The 20,728-nt window shown below is 43.1% G+C and overlaps 2 protein-coding genes across 13 annotated transcripts in view; one reads left to right on the top strand and one right to left on the bottom strand.

The window, feature by feature from the left end:
* Positions 1-1,182: 1,182 nt before the first annotated feature.
* DDX59 (DEAD-box helicase 59) lies at positions 1,183-19,867 on the bottom strand. Of its 9 annotated transcripts, none has more exons than XM_072343101.1 (9): positions 14,683-14,831; positions 9,805-9,895; positions 6,459-7,284; positions 4,811-4,978; positions 4,222-4,311; positions 3,568-3,819; positions 3,203-3,355; positions 2,603-2,731; positions 1,183-1,595 (listed from the first exon to the last, which is right to left on the bottom strand). In XM_072343101.1, exons 3-9 carry the CDS (start codon positions 7,278-7,280, stop codon positions 1,338-1,340), a joined length of 1,872 nt encoding a protein of 623 aa, XP_072199202.1. In that variant the 5' UTR covers positions 7,281-7,284; positions 9,805-9,895; positions 14,683-14,831; the 3' UTR covers positions 1,183-1,337. The 9 variants fall into 9 exon arrangements, with proteins under 9 accessions (XP_072199202.1, XP_072199206.1, XP_072199197.1 ...); XM_072343105.1 differs by lacking the exon at positions 14,683-14,831 and adding an exon at positions 10,389-10,441; XM_072343096.1 differs by lacking the exons at positions 9,805-9,895; positions 14,683-14,831 and adding an exon at positions 19,770-19,867.
* Positions 19,868-20,359: 492 nt separating this feature from the next.
* The window catches only part of CAMSAP2 (calmodulin regulated spectrin associated protein family member 2), a 65,895-nt gene continuing 65,526 nt past the window's right edge, over positions 20,360-20,728 (top strand). For all 4 annotated transcript variants that reach the window (XM_072343089.1, XM_072343087.1, XM_072343090.1 and 1 more), the window contains exon 1: positions 20,360-20,646. In XM_072343089.1, the coding sequence (XP_072199190.1) occupies positions 20,508-20,646 (139 nt within the window). In that variant the 5' untranslated portion in view covers positions 20,360-20,507. The remainder of the gene's footprint in view (positions 20,647-20,728) is intronic.

Here is a 20,728-nt window from a genome sequence, read left to right as displayed (position 1 = left end):
CCAGCCATTCCTAAGCAAAGGGAACGTCAGGCTGTGCCTCCATCACTCTGAACTACTCACAGCTGTGGTGTTTGACAACTGACAGACACCAACAGAACGCCAGAATGCTGCAAACAAAGCGGGTTCTTTCGGGATTCTGACATACAATATAAAATGGAGTAACAGGATAAAACAGCTAATAAAGATACCTGGTACAAGATCTCATTTTAGACCATCCTATTCCATTCTCACACGGCAAAAACCAAGATAACTAACCTAAGGGACAGAAGAAAAATCACGCGGTTCTCATCTTTTCCGCATTATTCATCTTTTAAATAAAACCAAGCCACGCAAACCACGCTCTTCCCACAGAGCGGGAAGCTGTACCCATCCAACCTCCACAGGAAGGCGTTGTTTACAGGTCCGCCATCACCACCCCGTCACACCTTATCAGCTGCTATCAAATCGCCGGTAAATACCAACAACAAGTCATTCATCCGCTGGTCGATTCTTCAAGAATCGTATCGTTAGCAGAAAGAAAAAGCAAACGGTCGGGGGAGGGGGGGGGGACAAAAAGGCAACTCCAGCGATGAGGAAGCGTCAGGCCAAACGCTGCTCCAACGGAAGCTTCCTTTAACGCTACGCCTTCAAGTTACAGCTTTCGGAGCGCTCGCAGCTCCAACTCGCGCCGTTGCCGCCCAGCGCCCTCCCCTCAGCCCCCGGGCCCCGCTGAGAACAGCCGCCGCTCCCTGCGGAGACCCATCCCCTCTCTGTGAGGGAAGCCCCGGTTCTCCTGCTCACCCTTCTCTTCGCCTCCGCGCGGCCCCGAGCGCGGCTCGCTCCTTCCTCCCACCCCGTTTGAATGTGCCGGGCCCAGGAGATTGGTTCGGGCCGGGAGCGGCGTCACAGGGGGGCGGGACTGAGGCGGCCCGGGGCCTCTGCTCCGCCGGCAGCGGGCCGGGCCGCGGAAAGGCGCCGCGAACCCCGCACGGTCCGGATCCCGGTCCGGCAGCCTCACGGCAATGGGACATGCAGCGAGCCGGGCAGTGCCTAATCGTTTCGTGACATCTCCGCCTCAAGGCTGGAAACACATCACAACACGGACGCGTTCAGAAGTACCGTACAACTGAATGGGAATGTTTTTACAACGTCCAGCAGAGGGAGACAAAAGGCAATGCAAAGGGAAAAGCTACCAACCCCAGCTATTAATACATGAGATAAACACGAGACTTACTAGAAAACAATGCATAGGTTTTTGTTGTTGTTGTTTGTTTTCAAGGGAATACAAAGAGATATGAAAATCCCACATTTATTTTTATCACGCTTCCACAGTAATTACAAAGTCTGCTTTATCCTCGTTACCTCTGAGAACTATTTTTGTCATGTTTTCTAATGATGTCCATAATATTATCCCCGGTTACATTTTCTAATTGTTTAAGTCTCTGTTGTTCCCTTCTCTTTTGGTCATGAAGATACGGGGAATTAAGCAGCTGTGGGGGAAGAATAGTGCCTGTTGGTTTTACCCTCTTCACAACATCCCAGAAGAGTTTCTTGCTGTTGTTATTGATGAAAGTAATTGCAGTTCCACTGTGACCCAGCCTCCCTGCTCTTCCAACCTGAAAAAGAAACAGCTTGGTTTAAGTTATTAAGGCTCAGTTTAATAGTAAACATAATTTCCTCAATATCTCCTTATTTTCCTTTATAAAACACACTGAGGTATTCAGGAACATTATCTCATCCCCTACACACTAAAATTCAACATACTTCCTAGATTTGGGATACACCAATTACGATACGCCTTAGTTTCTGGCACATACCAATAATCCAACACTAATATTGAGATTTCACAGAATCACAGAATACTAGTTTTTCAAATGTTATAGCAATACCACACAGATATATCTTGTAATACGCACAATACGTGCAAGTGTCATCACAGCAAAAGCCCTTTACTCCCAATGTTCTCGTGACAAAATTACTCCGTATTATATCTAAAGTGCTTGAAAAATTAGAGGAGAATCATTAGAGGAGAATCTAAAAAGATTTTCTAAGTCTAAAAAGAAATAGTATTTTAGTACAAGCATAACTTGGATATTTATTTACTACCTGCTTAAGTACAAAGAACCCAAAAAACAAAGAGGCGTAATGCAGTTAGTAACGTGGAATAACCGTGGTTAGGAGGACTTTTGGAAGACATCCATTCCAAACTCCTATCCCAAACAGGGCTAACCAAATTTAGTTCAGATTGCTCCGGGCCTTGGTCCTGCTGAGTTCTGAATGTTTCCAAGGCTCCACAACCACTTTGAGCAACTTGTTTCACTGCTTTACCACTCTCTTCATTAAAATCACTTTCTCCTTTTATCTGGTCAGAATTTCCCTTGCAGCAAGCTGTGCCCATTGTCTCTCAACTTATCACAGCACATCTACAAGCGCAGTTTGGCTCTGTCTGCTCCGTAACCATCCATCAGTGCAGCAATTAAATCTACCCTAAGCCTTCTCTTTTCCACCCCAGACAAGTCCATCTCCCTCAGTCTCTTCTCATAAGAGAATTTCCCCAAGCTGATGTCAGACTTCAGTGTACTTTCAAATAGTACTTCAACAAATCAATGACAATATTTCTTACCTGATGTACATACTCATCCATACTTGAAGGCATATCAAAATTTACCACCAGTTTGACATTGACAAGGTCAAGTCCTCGTCCAAGGACTCCAGTACTTACTATCACTTCATACTTATCTTGAAGTAATCCCTGACAGGGGGGGGGAAAAAAAGAAATTAACTGATTTTGGTGTTTTTTTTGTTTTGTTTTTTTAACTTTATCACTATTTTCAAACATGAAATCCTATGTTGGATGTAACAGTGACCAATGGGTTTATTCTATTAAAGAAGACAAAACGATCCCTTGTATTCCTGATTTAAATAGGAGCATCACTTACAAAGAGCTAAAGAAAAACCAGAACCCCCATTTTAATTATAAAAGCATCGATTTAAGTGAAATGCATTTTAAAATTCATGTTTCAAAGCAAATAACCTAGGAAATAGTGTCCAGCATTTATCTGCTTTTAAAATGACTTCATCTGTAATTTTAACAGGCCCCACATCTCTCTCCTGTTTTCCCCCAGAAAAACTCCATATTTTACCACAGAAGAACAGTAAGCTTTGACCTAATTGAGGTCATGTTCTAACTACCAAGAACCTATAACCTTTAGGAGGCACAAACCTGTAATATGGCTGTTCTTTCCACCTGAGATTTTTCAGAATGCATGGAAGTACATTGTAATCCTGTAATCTTATGAACAGCATCACTCAACAGATCAGCTCCTAGCTTGCAGTCCACAAATACCAACACTGGAGGCTTGAAGTGTTTCTTATCCTGTAAAATTAAAACACTAAATAAGAAGGTACTACAGTTTGCTGCTCATCATCAAGAACTCTGATTTGATCTCTGCTGCTCAATGACTCTAGCAGTAATGTCCCTTCTAGATGAACAAATACAGATCAGAATCAAAGATAAGAACCTGGCAGAGATTTGTGAAGACACACAAAGTTTTATACATGTCTCATGAGAAAAACTATTGCACTTACATTTAGTATTTCAAACAGTTTCTTCTTTTTAGAAGGTTCTTCTACCCACAAAACAATCTGGCGCACATTGGAGCACGGTAGATTCTTTTCTCCAATTGTTATCCTTACAAAATCGTGCAGGAGCTGATTTGCTAAGTGTTCGATGCCCACTGGAACTGTGGCTGACACCAGTATGGTTTGATGATCAGGAGAAACCTCTTCCAAGATATCCAACACTTGCTGCTGAAAACCCATTTTTAACATAGTATCCACCTAAGTAAAATAAAATAATAATAATACTGTATCTGTATCAGATTCCCCAAAAAAACAGCAGAAGCCTGAACTTGAAAAGATGAGCCATGACGTGTGTGATTGGCACGTAATAATCCAAATGCAATAGAAACTTCCATTAGAAGAAAAGCTATGTAGGAAAACCAAAAATAACTCGTTCACAGTGGTCTAGTAACACTATCCCAGCTGTCAGATATCCAAGTCTCCTATAGCCAGCAGAATATGCACTGTTCAAACATCTCAAATGGTTTAAGGTGAAATTCTCTCATAAATACATTTCATCTTTGTAGTGAACACTCCATGTGATCATTTGATAAGGCACCCACAGTGACTCTACACAGATCTCTGTATATACAATATAGCCTTGAGAATTAACAGACTTACTTCATCCACTACTACAATTTTTATGCCATGCAGTTGAACAGAACTTTGCCTTAATATCTCTAGAAGTCTTCCAGGTGTTGCTATTATAACCTGACAAAAAGAAAAGAAAAAATCCGTTAGAAGAAAGATGAAAATCCTAGAAAAAGAACTATCAGGTTCCAGCACTGAGGTGAAGATGGTGATAATTAGTGAAACTACTTACGTTCAAATAAACCTCTAAATTTTCTAGGTTACTTAATTATGAATCCTCAAAAGGAAATGAAACATCTAAATACCATCAGTGCAATCTAGACTGCATTAAAAAATAGAATCATTTTCAACCTTACCTACAACTCTACAAAAACAGCACATTTCACTATTTGAAAGCAGCAATACTATGTGTGATCCTTTCCAAAACAACAACCACCACCTTCGCTACATTCAATCAGAAGTAAAACAAAGAATTATTACTGCAAAATTTCCAAGAACCAATAATTATTTCAGTAGTTTTCACATACTTAGGAAAAACTCCACATCTGTGCATACCCACATATGTCAAAGGTCACGTCTGTCTTCTCTGTGAATGGTGTGGAAACAACTCAGTCCTTACCTTGACACTTTGCTTGAGACGATGAAGCTGGGGTGGCAGCGGTAAACCTCCTACCAGGAGAACTGTTCTCATGTTTGGTAAACCAGCCATGAGTTCTTTAGCTTGTCTTTCTATCTGAATTGCTAACTCTCTCGTCGGTGCCAAAATAAGGGCAGATGGAGTTACTGTCTATAAAAGGAGATAAGAAACCTGTTGAACACAGAACTACTTTATAGTTGGAGGTAAAAAGCTTTCAAGACTACCTCACCCAGTACTGAAATACTAAATATGTAGCGTAGCTGCTGTGGATACAGTTAGACTGCTAATGCCCTTTTTGTCTGAAGACAGAAGGCAGAAAAGAAATCCCTGACAGTGAACAAAAAAATGGAACAAAAGGCCCAGGAAGGGAATCCAAGTGGTGTTTTGTTATTTTTGTATTTTAGTTATTGCAACTGAAGTTACAGAAGAACTCAGGATAAATTCCACATGAACTCAAAATGCGGGATACTAACTATACCTAGAGAGACTGCAGAGATTTCAGAAGTCTTGATATCACAGGAACTTAATATTTCTCCTTATCATCTTAGGCACCACTGTGACTAAGCACATCAGTAAGTATTAGACAGAGAAGACAAGTACCGATAGGACCCCTATGCAGCAAAAACATCTCTCTGAAAACTTCAAAATCAATAACCCCTGTCACCCATTTATATTAGTGAGTGATAATATTAACAAATGACCAACAGCAGGAAACTGTTCCTTTCCTGCTCTATCTTCAGGGGAATTACACAGTCCAGAAGGACTTGGTTAAGTTGAATGCTTGCCAAGATGAAAACAACTGAAAACTCACTGCTGCAATTAGAAGTATCTAAGCCAGGAAATGTCAAACAGTATCTTATAACCACGTTACCCTTACATTCTTAATGTATAATCTGCCTGTTACATTAAAATGGAAATTATCTTAAACAAAATACTTTCTACATATAAATTGACTAGTAAAGTACCCTTAAGACAGAAAACCAAAGAGATTATGTAGTGAAATAATAATTACACACATACAACTGTCCTACAGACATTGAGGATAGCCAGACAGAAGAGACATCAGAATATAATATAGAACCGATGCACGAGGTACAGAATGCTATTTGCCATTATTTCTCATCATACATTCACATCCTTCTTAAGCAAAGATTTTCATAATTGCTTTCTCCCCACTGACACCACTATTTATAAAGCTAAAGGATTTCCAACATCATATAACCTGAAACTCCTCTGGCTGTTTGATGGTCAGCCAAGTGTATTCCAACTGAAATTACCTGACAACATCATACAAATGTCAAGAACCTTTCAGCCACCTGGTGCATCAATATCTAGTAACTGCTCCTTGCACAACACCTGAAATCATTTTCTAAGTCAGGCAGGAAGTTTACCTCAGAATTTAGCTACCTTTTTTTAACGAACAGAAACTGTATGTTACATAATACTAATGGAGATGATTTAGCACTCAGAGCACAAAATAACCAACAACCCTCTCCCACCAAGAGCCAACGTTCAATCAAATAAATAAATCACTTGATATTAAGAAGACTGCAATTACATTCTCAATAACACTGAAAATCTTGGAGGTAAGGTTGCATATCACTTCCTCTAAACACACACCGTTTATTACCTCGTTCAAAACCTTCATAATAACAGGGAGCAGGAAGGCTGCTGTTTTTCCTGAGCCTGTGTCTGCACTAGCCACAATATCCCTCCCTAACAGTCCAACAGGGATCATTTGCATTTGGATGGGAGTTGGGACTTCATAGCCAGATTTCTTTAAATTACTGTTTAAAGTTCCAGGAAAACCACAGTGCTCAAACTCTATAATAGGCCTTGGAACTTGCTGGCCGTGGATTGCGATACCTAACTGTAGTTTAAGGTTCTCAACCTGCTCATCTCGCAAACCTAAAATAAAGGAGTGTTCTTTATAGAAATAAGGTCTATTAAGCAGGAGAGCTTCTTCTTGAGATTCTCCTTTTGTGAGGTGATCAGATTTAAGCTTTTCCTCCTTCTCTTGAATTTGTAGGAGGTGTTTGGCTTTACATTCCAAGCTACAGACATCTTCATCTGTTTTATCACATATATACTCTCCATAGCGACCACAGACAACACACACGGGTTCTCCAGGTTCTGCCCAACGCTGAGATTTGCTGAAGGATTTTACGGGTTCCTCTGAAGAGCCATCTTCGGTGGTATTTTGGTTGTCTTTTCCTAAAGATGGGTCAGGAACACCAAGATCTGATGGAACATGGATGGGTTCTGCACACTGTACAACTTCATCCGACTCGCATTTTGAAGTGGAAGTTTCTGTTGTAGCTGATTTACCGTCTTGGGACTCAGCGTTCTTCTCTAACGGAAACCCTCCAAAAGACGATTTATTTTTCTTGGCTGTACAGCTTTTGTCCTCATCAGCACTCCTCTTGACTTTAACAGATCTGGGTAAGAACATGCTCCTGTACAGCAGAAAGGAAACAGCCGTTAGAAACTCCTGCCTTTGAGACAAGTGCAGAGCCGAGGAAATTTCCAACCTGAAAACCCACCCTCAATAAAGACACCCAAGCTGTCTCCTTTCGAAGATTACCTTGCAGTTTGCAACGCCGACACAGCGCAGCGGCACCCGGAACAGCACCGCCACCGTGCCCAGCTCGGAGCCCAGGAAGCTCCAGCTCACGCCCCGCCTGCGTCCGTCGGCCGCTCTCAAAATGGCGGCACGGCACAGACAGCGGCTGGGAGCACAGCAGCGACGGGACGGGACGGGCTGAGGGCAAGGGAGGCGGGGAGCCACGGGGTGCGGCGGTGCGCGGCGAGAGAACGGAGCGCGGCCGGGATCCCGCTCCCCTGGAGGAGCCAGGCCCGAGACCCGGGAAGGGACGGCCGCGCGGCAGCCGGTTCTCCCTCGCCGTTCCGCTATTACGTGCTATTACTGCAGCGAATGGAGGCGTAGGGTAGGTTAGTTCAATTCTTAACACACGTATTTACCCTTTTCCAGCACACGCAAGGGCTGTTCGTGTCCAGCATCCAGGAAACTACTTCTATTCCAGTAAGCAAAAGACACGCTGTAGATCCAACCTAAGCTATTCGCATTGCTTTAATATCGCAATGGAGAAGACCAGAAAGTATCACGTTTCGCGAAAGGGCAGAACTACCTTTTAGATGCTGCCTCAAGCCGTCCTGCTATGCAATACGGTAAGAAGCCCCACGGCCCAGCTGTATGTCGGCGGCGAAGGCCGAGACATCCCGCACGTCACCGGCAGGAGGCGAGCTATGGCCACGCCAGCTGCGCCCGGCAGCACCAGCGCCTTGCGGCGCCCCGCACACTTGCAAGAGCTCTGGACTTTAGGAGAGCCAACTTTGATCTCTATCGGGACCTACTCGGGGCTATCCCGTGGGCCAGGGTGCTAGAAGGCAAGGGGGCCTGTGAGAGCTGGTTAGCTTTTAAACGGCTCTTCTTCCAAGCTCAGGATCGCTGCGTCTGTCTTTAGTGAAAGGGCTCTCCCGCAGGAATCCCAGACCCTGGAGGTTGATGAGACTCTGGGGAATGGGAGATTTCCCTTTAGTCAGGGAAGAGGTGGTCCGTGAGTGCCCGTCCCAGGGAAGGTGATGGAACAGCTTGTGCTGGATGCCATCTCCAGTCAACTGGGAGAAAAGGAGGTTATCAGGAGTACTCAGCATGGGTTCACCAAGGGGAGGTCGTGCTCAACCAACCTGGTGGCCTTTCATGAGGATGTCACTCACTGGGTGGACGGGGGGAGAGTGGTAGATGCAGTCTACCTTGATTTCAGTAAGGCTTTGATACTGTCAGAATAGCTCACCTAAAAAAACACAATTAGTGGATAATTGTTTCCACTGACTCACTCTGAAGATATCTGACATTCATTTTGCAGTCCTGTGACTTATTTGGTATTAATATTCCCAGCGGAGATCTTTGTCATATGCTAAAAAGGACTGTGACTGTTAAGCAAAATAGAGGATAAAAGAACTGTGATGTAGTAGACCAAAATGAAGTTACACCTTCAGCTAACATCCTCTACCTCAAGTACTGTAATGCAACATAGATAGCTTGTTACTGAGTGGAACATTTGTCTATGACTTTTTAACATGAAAACTTACCCAAGTTCAAAAGGAAATACTTTATAAAAAAACCCTTTCATTTCTGTCCAAAAATCACACATAAATTTTACTGTTCCTCATCTAAAAGTACTTCTGTGTTTGCTTTCCTTATGCAGAGAAAAGAACAACTGTTCACTTTTGCTACAGCTAACACTCCTTCCCCGACCCACCCATATGTTTTTACCCCATAGACTCCAAAACTTACAATCTTGGAAAGCTAAATAAGTGAGGTGAAGGTCTCCTGCCAGCTCCTCCCCATTAAATAACATGCTGCCATTTGCTACAGCCCAAAGTTCTGCTGTTTCTTTTTCCCCCTATCACCTGGAAGGCCATGGTTTTCATCAGCTGTAGCAAACAGCAGAGTGGTAAAGAAGTGATCTGTATCTGGTCTGAGCACAATTACATTTTGGACCTATTAGTCAGAATAAACACTGTTAATTAATCAAAATGAAGTAAGTGTTTATGCTGGCTGCATCAGCACAGACAACAGCAAAGTTGGGGTAAAACCAATCAATAGGAAGCTACTGCACTGAAATTTCAAACAAAGCAATTCTGCACTGGACAGACTGCATTATATGGCACTGTTAGTCCTAGAAATTATTTCCTGTACCATCCAACTGCGACTTCAAGTATCATTTGGGCCCTTTGACTCTTTATAAAGAACAGCTTCATCTTTCTGAAGACATTTCAGAATGGTTAAAATGCTGCAATTAAGTCATTTCAAAACCAGTACGCTGCTCAGATTCCATGGAGTTAAAAACATGTAAATCTGTGAAAACAGACCCTAAAATTCTAGTATTTGCTTTTTTTTTTCCCCCCTGCCTTCATGATTTACTATTAATCTGATCCTATATTTTAATTACCTTTATCCTCGCACTTGGATATACACTCATGACAAAAATGAACTGCCCTCCCAGGCAAATGCTACTGGAAGATAAGCATGCAGCAGTCATTCTACAGAGATACAAAAGCACAGATATAAGAAAGACAATAACAGGACTGAATAGCATGTTTTCAAGTTACACCTTCCTCCTAGCATAAAGTGCCAAGTAAGTGAGACAATAAAAAGCTTTAGTCTATATTCCAGTCCATGAATACCAAAGCCCTGTGGATCAGTTTGAAGATGAGGGGTAAACAAGGAGATGACCAAGCCCATGAAAATACCCAAATAACCTCACTCTGCGCCTTAACTGTCCATCTCTGAATGCTCACCATTTCAAAGCTTGACTCTAATTACAGCTTTCTCCAGTTGCTTTTATTTACATTCTTCCAAGAAACCCAGCTCAGACAAAACAACTGTGCTCCAGTTCAATTCCAGCCTAATCAGTACTTCCTGGTACCAGCAGATTAGTTAAAGAACATCCTCTCAAAACCAAACATAAGTAGAAAGAACTCATCTGAAAACAGCTTCCAATCCAATACCTCCTAAATTCATCAAGACTCCCACCTGCTTATAAGATGAAGACACAACACAGCTTGACACCTCTGATCAGTCAGAGAACAGCACTGTAGCTAATACTGGATACTGTATGATTCTATTGCACCAGTGTAGTTCATGCATAGCCCTGCAAGAAAGATTATTAAATACGAATAGATAAAATAGAAGTATTTATCTCTTATGGGATATATCTAGACTCAGTATGCACAATTATTTTTTATTGCATAAAAGAAAATGTTATTCTACGCTACAAAGAAAAGCAAGTGCTGTTAAGGTGCGATAAAACTGAGGCCCTGAAGACACTAAGTGAAAATACCCATAAACAGCAACTATATGACTACAGGTAACCCAAGGAGATGAGAACACATCACTAAATGTTCAAGAAAATACACATCCTTTAAGCCTCTCAAGCTTTTTCTTCCATGAACCATTTGCAGTGTTTATCAATTAACAGTTACAAACAGCAAGCAGAGACACTCTGCTTCCCATGCCTTGTGGCACCAAATTCCCTCTTCTTTAATTGTGAGCTCTATGACCGCAGACTTCTGAAGATGAAACAACAGATTTGTCCTTCTGAAATGTAGCTGGTTTCCTAGAAGTTGTTTACTATGGGAACACACAATCAATGCATTAGCTCAGCTTGATAAAGCACAATAGCTATTAAAAACAGAAAGCAAGCTTAGCAAATGCAGCCTATCTCTCACTACCACACTTGAATGACTGCTCCCCTGTGCTTTTTGTTAGAGAGACTCAAAGAAAATGCCAGTAACTTTACAGATGGTGACTTTAATACCAGAGAGTAGCAAGACTGAAATAATGAATGCCTCCTTGTTAAGCAGTTTTGTTTGTGCTGTTCCAAGAAAGATCTGCCAAGAACTTTCCATGCAAACCTTATTTTTCTGGGATTTGTAACTTGGCTGTAATAATAAAAAAAAATCCAGCACAATAATGCCTGGATCAGAAGAATTCAGATTGCAGCTTCTAAACTGCAGAATAAACTCAACCTACACTGAAGAAGATAAACAACTTACCATTTCATACAGTTTTAGTTGTTGCCTTGAAAAAATTGTCATCAGCAATTTAGCATTCCAGGTCATTACAGATGTTCTAACCTTTTAGATATTAAACAAGTCCAAAGAATTCCAATATATATGGAGAATTTTGTGCCGTATGCTGAAGTCTTTACGGATGTATATTTCCCTTTTGGGAAAAGCTGTATGAAAGGAACATGAAGGACTCATGGGATTCTACCTGCTGAACAGTTCAGTACATTAAATCTGTGCTAATTCTTCAGACAAAGCAGCTGACTTGGCTGAAAGGTTGGGAAAAAAACTGTCAAAAACCAAACAACACCGCAGTCTTATAAAACACAAACTTAGGAAGTCCACGTTAAAATGGTCTCATTTGGTTCTGTTTAAATCAAATGATTAACAATTTCAAGCCACACAAATGACCATTTCCAGTTTTCCAACTATCTTTCCTTTGGCACAGGGTCTATTAGAACAAGGTCTTTCTGTACAGTTCCTTGCCAAAGCAATATTGTTTCAGGTTGCAACTGGTAAAATACATAGAAATTAGACTGTTACATGTATCATCATGTAATAACACAGACTGAAGCTCCAGCTAAGGATAACTTTCTTCCCAGAAAAGGTCAGTCATGAAGAAGCCAGAAGGCTACAACAATTACCTGAGCATTGAAAAGAGCTGTGGAAATGTGGTAGAGACAACAAAAATATACCCATCAATTATAAAATTGTTCTGAACCCATCTGACAGGATCATCGCCAGGGAAATTCTTGAAGAAATATAGCCGGAAAATACCATGAAATACCATTCATTTTCTTGACTAATTTGTTTTCCCTCAGGGGGCTTTGCCTATAGCACATTAGCCTCCAAAACACTTCTACCTACCTTACAGTTTTGTGCAAGTTAAAACTAAGTAGGCATATAAAAATAACAGCTTCTCTGAGATGACTTGCAATTCAGACAAACATGTTAGATATATAAAAGCACAAATGCTAGACATGTTCCATCATTCTTGAGGACTTCATGAACTGGAGTAAAGCCATGGCTCTCATTCGCATTCTGTTCAGCTTCAGAGTAAACTAAAGCTGCAGAGGAACAGCTCCCCCTGACACTACTGATTTAAATGCTTGAAAACAGAGCATTACTGCACTATTCAACCTGAACAAGGAAAAAGTGTGGCTAGACAGACAAGAACAAAGAGAGCCTACCAGATCAGTGAGACACAGAGCAAAAACAAAAGGCTTCTGTATTCCCAACCCTGTCTGTTCTGCAAGAAGCCACAAATAGTCAGTGGTTATAAGAGGGAGTTGGCCCTGGGAAGCACATCAGTATGTCTCCAATGATTAAAGGGACAGCAGAAGTGCATCTCCATGCAGATGGCTCTTAATCATCTGTTGGTACACAGGAAACCTGCTCTCTAGTAGCAGTGAGGATATTTCTGCAGGACTTTTAAGTAATGAAATCAGAGCAATGTAATAATGTCAAAGCCTTATTTGCTACTGCTTGCCTACTATTACAGTATCCAAAACACTGTAATTTTAACTCTGAAGTAACATCATCACTTTGTTCTACATTTCCACTGGTCTCTGACTAGAACATCTATAACCCAGTACAACAAAATGTTTACAAACCTTAGTTTTTAGTCTTTAGGTGTCCCACCTCCAGTTCATCTCTTCCCTCAGAGATGGGAAATAATACTCCTAATTATTCTAGCAAAATACTGCATAAGAACTTGGAGGTAAAAGGAAGAAAATGCAGCAGTGTGCCCTATGCCTTGCATACACTTTCTCATTGAGCTGGTTTTTGTTTCCCTCATTCTTGTTTTTTCTGGTGACCACAACTTACTGCGCTTCCTACAAGAGAACAGAACAAGCTGGGTCAGAGACTCAAGTACCCAGTTTCAGCAGATGCCTTACGAATAGTGAACTACTCTCAATTGAACAAGCTGGACCTGCATCAACACAGTTGACAGCAATATCTGGTTTGTTACCTTACATTCTCCAATCACACAATTGCTTCCTTTCAGTTAAACACATGCAAGAAAGCAGGAAAGAGCTTGCCACAGACACAAGTTGCCAGACCAAAGGGAAGCAGATAGGTATACCATCAACTCCCCTTTCTAGTCCTTATTAAGGGAAGTAATCCAGGTATTACTTCTGTTGCATCATATAACAATTTCCTTGATTCAGCGCAGTGCCTACAGGCACACACCCAGGCTGCTGCTTCGCTCACTAAATTATCACCTATAAGGACTGTACTATGTCTGTTAAGACAAAGCTTCTGTGAGGGATTATGAAGATCTGTGCACAACTAAGCGCCCCAGATGTTCTCTGTCTGGCTCAGATGCCTCCCAGAGCAGTGATCATCAAGAAGGCTCAAATCTTCTTTAGAAAGCAAGTTTCAGCCTGCCGGCCCCCTTCCTTCATCTTCATTCAACTGCACAGGATAACAAGAGGAGAAGGCTCTGCTTCTGACACCCCTGACTATGACTGTCACTCCCATTCTTTGTGCTGAGAACTGAAACTATCACTGCCCCCTACCCAGGTAAGGGAACTGAGAAAGCTCACAGGTAGCAGGGTGGACCAGCTGATGAGAGGCCAAAATAAAAATGCTACACACGATGAAGGTAGTGGATGAAAATTAGTGTGTGGTAACACTCAGTGTAGGACAAGAGTCACACGTAGATTTAAAAAAAGGTGGCAAGTAGAGAAACATAATTAGAATTGAGCACAGCAATTCTTGAATAAGGAAAATCCTATTAGAACCAGCATGTGCTGCAGCAGGAGAAGGCCTAGATTAGTGACTACAGGAAGTGACCAGGATATAGAAAAAGATGTGCTAGAGTTACATATTTTTGCTGCAATTTCCTATACAATTCAATAGATGCTATAGTAAGGGAGAGGTCAAAACCTCCTTAAAGTGATGGCCAATCAGATAAAAACAAAAATCTATTTACAAAACACTCAACAGTAGATGCTACCACAAAAATCACAAACCAAACACAAGATGGGATTCATGAGACTGGATGGGCTTTCAGATGCAGGGGGCTGCTTGCTGCTGGGAGGGCACAAGGGAAGCAACAGAAGGAGAAGCAGAAATAATACAGAAGCCTTAAAGAAAGCAGTAAAGTTACAGCAACCTGTTACAGACAGTATTTTAAACATCTAACCAGACGCAGCAGTGTGAAAGCCATGACAAGGGAACTCTTCTGTACCGATCACAAGAAAACATGGCTTATATGTGCCTGCTTGAAAAGTGGATAATATAAAAGTACCTACCTGAGCCACTATCAATTTCTCAACCTGGTATAAACAAAGTTGAGGACATTAGGCACCAGAAGAGCAGTCAAACTAGAGCGTAACAGATGAGGAAATAGGCATCCAAAACTGTTGACTGGCAGATTAAGTGATTACATGAAGGTTAACCACAGCACTAAACAAAAAACAAGTGAGAACAGAATTACCAGAGAGATGTATAAATTTACTGTAGTTAATCTTTACTCTCTCTTTTGAGATGTTCAAGAAGAAAGAAATTATCCAAGTTACTTCTTCAAACACTCATTCTTTGCATGGCACCCTTGATCTGGAAAAACAATTGTAAAGTCAATTAAATTTACTCATGTCTTTAGTGGCAGTGATTTCAAATTGCAACTATACACACAGTTAACCTTAAAAATCTCTGCTGCCAGGTTTTAATTACTAAATATAACGTGTACATTTTATTTGAGCCAACTATTAAAATGTGCTGCTCTTTCCATGTTTCTAATATAGGCTGAAATAGGGATGTCTTAAAATCTAGTTATTCTACATGAGGCTTAGATATCCAGTTCATTTTGGGATACTGAAAACATTCTCAAACTAAACTAACTATAAGTTATACACCTTCAAAACTACTTCAAACAAGTTAAGTTACAGCCAAAGAGAATTAAATGCAGCAGAGCTCTGTACACTCAGATGAAGATGATTTTACTATGTATGCATAATCAAGATCTCCAATAACATCAAGGGTCAGTATATATAAATGCAAGGATACGACACACATCTTTCTGAAGCACGCTTTCTACAGCTACTTTAGAAACAACATACCAGCTATTTGTACCTGTGCCCTACAGTAATCATTGTTAGTTCCTCACTAACATGCAATTTCTCTGTAAGTTAAGGGAAACTGAGAAGCTGCCTAAAAACAAGAATTAGATGATAGCATTTGAAGAAAATAGATAGAATTTAAAAGCATCATCAGGCAGCTCTTGTATTATTTCCTTTACTTTCCCTTCTACACCACCTTAACCATAAGCCCTTCCAAAAATTAACTAGCGCATTTTCAGGGCACAAGAATTTTCCTGTTCTAATGGAGCATCCCCTCCCACTGACTGCTGGTCTTGTTCAGACACACATGGGCTTCACTGGAAACTGAGAACAGAGCCAAGAAGAAGGAAAACTGAAGCCTATTCATGCTCAACCAATAAGCATGTTTTCAACAAGCGACCTCCTATGAGCATTCACATACTTCTGCACACACAGAAGCAGAGTAAGAAAAAAAATCAGCAAAACAGCCATCCTCTTTGATGGAGTATAACGCAACAGGAAAAACTGCACCACTTATGCTCAGTCTGTGAAAAAACTTCTCCTAACTGATTGAAACTTCTTACATCTGAATACACTTCTTGAAAACTAGAGCCATCCATTTTACTCTGAACTGCAGTACAAACAAAACACTATCTAACAGCTATCATTATGGTAATAATATTGCATTTGATGCTCATACAAAGCATTTCCGGAAATAAATTCCCTACTGCATCCTTATTTAACAGTGCAGGTAAGTTCATTCAAGACTTTAAGGTAACATCCATAAAATCAAGCTCAGTATTTTCTACTGAAAACTGGGGATATATCTAGATGACCATAAGGGAAACAGACCTCTGCCTCCAAAAGAAAACAAAATCTATTCCACATTTCAAAGCTTACAAAGAATAAATACATAAGTTACATGGAGCACCTGAGAACAGAGACACATCAAAGAGAAAACAGTAGACTTACAAAATGTTGCACAGAAAAAAAAAGCTATCTAAAAAATAGCTGTAGAATGATACAAAAACAGTAACAAAGATGGTAACAGATATTCAAAAGGTTATTTATAAGGAAAACTCATCAATATGGATGCCTTCACTGAAAAATGCTGAGGCAATCTTGCCAGATAGTAATCTCCAAAAGATGCTGCCTTAGTGGTGGTCAGCTCTTAAATGAGGTCTAGAGGAGGTGGAGTTGAACCCTTCCAGCAGCACAGCTAAATTACTCTCACCTGTGCTCCCACAGCTGACCTGACACTCGCCTCAGTTGATTAATCAGAGGTTCAGGCTGTGATTACCAATCTCCCATACATCTGACAAATGTACAGTTCCAGGAGATGGACAGAACTTAAAAAGCAGCCAATAGACAAAACAAACAAGAAAAAAAAACAACCCTCAGAAAAGTCACCAAAGTAACCAGAACAAAAAAAAAAGGACAAAGGAAAACAAACCAACAGGACAGCTACTAAGTAAACTTAAAGCTTTCACTTAAATAATAAGTTAATAGAGAAACTTGAAACATAAAAGTTACATAACCATTCTTATGCTTCTGTATCATCCTGAAACAGGAAAAACACACTTCCCCACAAAACCACACCTTAGAAAAAAGTCACTATTTACAGAAACTGCATGTATACTGTACCAGAAATACTAAGTCATAGCTTAAAGCAGGGATGGAGCACCTGGTGGGAAGGCAGGGCCAACCCAGAGGAGCTCAGGTGCATGCCATGTAGCTGAGTGACAGGAAGGGGCAGAGCCAGGATCCACCCCTACTCCCAGACCTCATTTAAGGGCTGGCAGTGGATGCAAGAGCATTTTGTTGAAGAATCTTTCATATCAGAGGCCTTCTAAGGGTAAGTAGCTTTTTTCCTCTCTTTATTTTTGGAGCTGTGTCATTTGAGTTTTTTTTTTTTACTTGCCTTGGCCTAGGACTGTGCTACCATTCTGTTATAGCTGTGCCTCCCACTGTATTGTAGCTTTACACAAATACATTAGTAATGATATCAATAAGTTTTACTAATTTAGGTAATCACTGATGCTAATTAATATCTATTAGAGAACATATTTTCCTGGTTTTTGCTACTTGAGAGGCTTTACTGTGACTTATGAAATAATACTAAAAGCCTACGATAACAATGATTCTGCTTCAGAAGTCATCTCTATGTTATAGTACCTTTTTCAGTTTGGTATCTACCTAAAGCTTCTAAAGTATGGTCTTTAAGCAGTGAGGTGGAATGTGGCTGTTCCTTGATCTGTGCCATGGTAGAGGTAAGGTGTTGTGTGCATTATCTCTACCAGGTGCACAGTCTGTCTTGTAACACAGCCATTTTTTATCCTGACCACTAGGATTTCAAGAAGAGAAAAAGAAAAGGAAGTGGGAGCATCTTCCACAGAGGAATTAAAGAGCAGTAGTTTAAGAAAACATCCCCATGGTGCTATTTCTAGTGTTTTCTCAACATTAGGGCTGAAGCATGTGCTGGAATTTTTCCTGTTACCTGCTATGTTTTTGGATTTGCCCTAATGTGATAGTTTACACCAGCTGTCACTAGCCAAACTAAAACACTTGCCATATGGTATTATGAAAGAAGAAACCATGCATGGGATGCTACTTCAGCCTAATCACTACCTAGTCTCATGCTAGCTCCAGTTTTGTCTAAGAGAACCTACCCCAGACAAAGCTTCCTTGTTAAGCACAAGAATCCTGAAGCAAGTGAGAAAACAGGCTAAAAACAGTTGGTCAAGGTTTGTTCCAAGGTTACAACTACTGGTAACAACCATTATCCCACACCATTATTATTAACTTCATGGTCATATGTGGTACTTGTTGCCTTGTACTAACTCCAGACTGTATAACCACTGCGTAAATGACTAAACAGATAACAGCGAGGGATTGGATCTATGGTACAGCTAGAGGATGAAGCTAGTCAAGTGGGCTTCTAACCTGCGGCAGAGGGAGTGAGAGAATGGGAAAGCAAGAGGAAAATTCTCTGGGAGATGTTTGATGTAGTTCTTGATACTTTGTCTTTCCTCCTGGAATCAATTTTAAATCATAAAATACTTCACAACAGAGAGGTTGTGTACATAAGTTTATTGCTATTAAAGTGTTTTAAGATGAATGAACAGAACAGAAGATAAGCCCTCACTCTTTCTTCCCTGTTTATCTCTTCTGGACAGTTAAAGCCAACTTAAATCACTGCTGACACCTCTGACAGTGCAGTGAGCAGCATCACATTTAGGCATGTTTGCAGAAGTAGAGCTGGCACAAGTGACTTCTAAGTGAGTTTTTCTTTTTTCTTTCTTTTTTTTACTCCCAGACACCTCTCATTTGTGTGGTAACTTTTAAGAGCACTGAGCAAGTGGAAAAATTGGGTCCATACCCATCATACTGAAGTGACAGCTTTCTGATTTTCATAAGTAATGTTTTCCTGCAAGTCAATTTGATTTCCAGGTGTTTCCTTACTCATACAAGAAGCAGGAGAGCTGGAATTTAGGAGTGTGTTATTTTCCTCTTGGTCTGACCATTTAGGGCTTTAAAGTTCTTGCACTCCAGGTGTTTGTTGTTACTCATGCAGTACGAATTAATCTACCTTTCTAGAAGCAAAGTGGAAAACAACACAAACTGTACCTTTAAGTGACAAATAATTTCTGAGGCACATTTAAAGAAAGACAACGAGGAAAGCACGCAAGTACAGGTCTGGCTTGAGCTGTTGCAATCTAAGCCTGTACTTCTCATGAATACGTTGTACTTTCCAGTGCCACAGCTGCACAGGGGCTTCTTCCCATTTCCTACTGCGGGAATTCCAGCCGGCTCCTGGCAGCGAAACGGGGATGCCTCACAGGCCCGGCATTGCCAGAAGCGCACAGTAACACGCAGCAGTGAGATGCGAAGTCCAATTTAAACGCAAAGACGTAAGAAAGTCGAAAAAAAAAAGCATTATGCGATACCTCCGTCTCTCGCTCGGGCTGCACCGGCGTGTGCTGCCCGCTGCTGTCCGGAGCGGCCCCGGTAGCGACCCCTGGGACACGGAGCGAGAAGGGCCGCGGCACTGAGGGCGATGCGTCCCGCCCCGCCCACCGCCGCTTCTCGCTCTACTTCGCCGCGCCCACAGGTCGGCCCTGAGGAACCCGCGGCTCCATCGCCTCCTCGGCAGCGCGCCCCGCTCGGCCAAGCCGTTCCCTGCTCAGAGCCGCAGCAGAGAAGTCCCTCCCGCTCCGAAGGGCGGGCAGTGCCCGCGGCCAGCAGCTACCGCCCTTTCCTTTCCTTTCCCCGCCGCCAGACCCCGCCGGACACCCCCTTACCAGGCAGCGCTCCGCCCCGCCGCCTCCGCCCGAGACGCGGCTCGGCCCGGCGCCAGCACCGCCCCCTGCGGGATGTGCGCCCACGTGACCGCGCGTTCCCGCCCCGCCCGAAGCGAGCAGGCGGCGGCGGCCGTGGCAGTGTCGGCGCATGCGCAGCCGCGCGTCTCCCGTCCGGTGCGGCAGCTGCGGGCGCTCCGCCGCAGCGGCGGTGTCTGAGGGGGAGCGGGGCCGGGCTGTAGGGGCAGCGCCCGGGCGGGGGATACCGGAGGGCGGTCGGCACCGCTCCCGGCCCGCATTGTTCCGTTGGTAGGGCGAGGCGGGACGAGCCGCGCCTGGAAGCCGCTGCCCGGCGTTTTGACATCTCGGCGCCGGGAAGGGCCGCGTCCCGGCCTGCTGCGGCTGCGGGCACGGCCGGCCGCTCCCGAGGCGCACGGCTCCCGCCGGAGGGATTCCCGCGGGCAGTGGGGGCCGAGGTTGCCACAGCCGGCTTTCGGACTGCGGGGGGCGGCGGCGGCTGGAGCGCGGGGAGACAAAAGGCCGGAGCAGGAGGAGGACGCCGGGCTCCGCCACATTCCTGTGTGGAGGAAGGCGGGAGGCGGCCCGGGCGCGGACAGCTGGGCCCGCGCTGCCCCGGCACCGCGCCGCCTCAGCTGCTCCCGCCGCGCCGCGGCTGTGCCGCCCGGCCGCGGGAGGAGGAAGAACCATGTAAGTTCGGATTGCCGAGGGTCCCGTGGGAAGATGGGGGATGCCGCGGACACCAAGGAAATGAGGAAGACTTTCATTGTTCCTGCCATCAAACCCTTCGATCATTATGATTTCTCCCGAGCGAAAATCGCCTGTAATCTCGCCTGGCTGGTGGCCAAAGCCTTCGGGACAGGTAGGTGGTGTCTCTTCTCTTCTCCTTTGATGCGGCTGCCCGGGGCTGCGGGCCCTGCCCGGGCCCAGGGGGCTGCGGCGCT

Source organism: Excalfactoria chinensis, chromosome 8 (genome assembly GCF_039878825.1).
Source record: "Excalfactoria chinensis isolate bCotChi1 chromosome 8, bCotChi1.hap2, whole genome shotgun sequence".
Taxonomy (NCBI): domain Eukaryota; kingdom Metazoa; phylum Chordata; class Aves; order Galliformes; family Phasianidae; genus Excalfactoria; species Excalfactoria chinensis.
The sequence above is the reverse complement of the archived record's forward strand: the minus strand, read 5'-3'. Positions and strand labels throughout refer to the sequence as shown.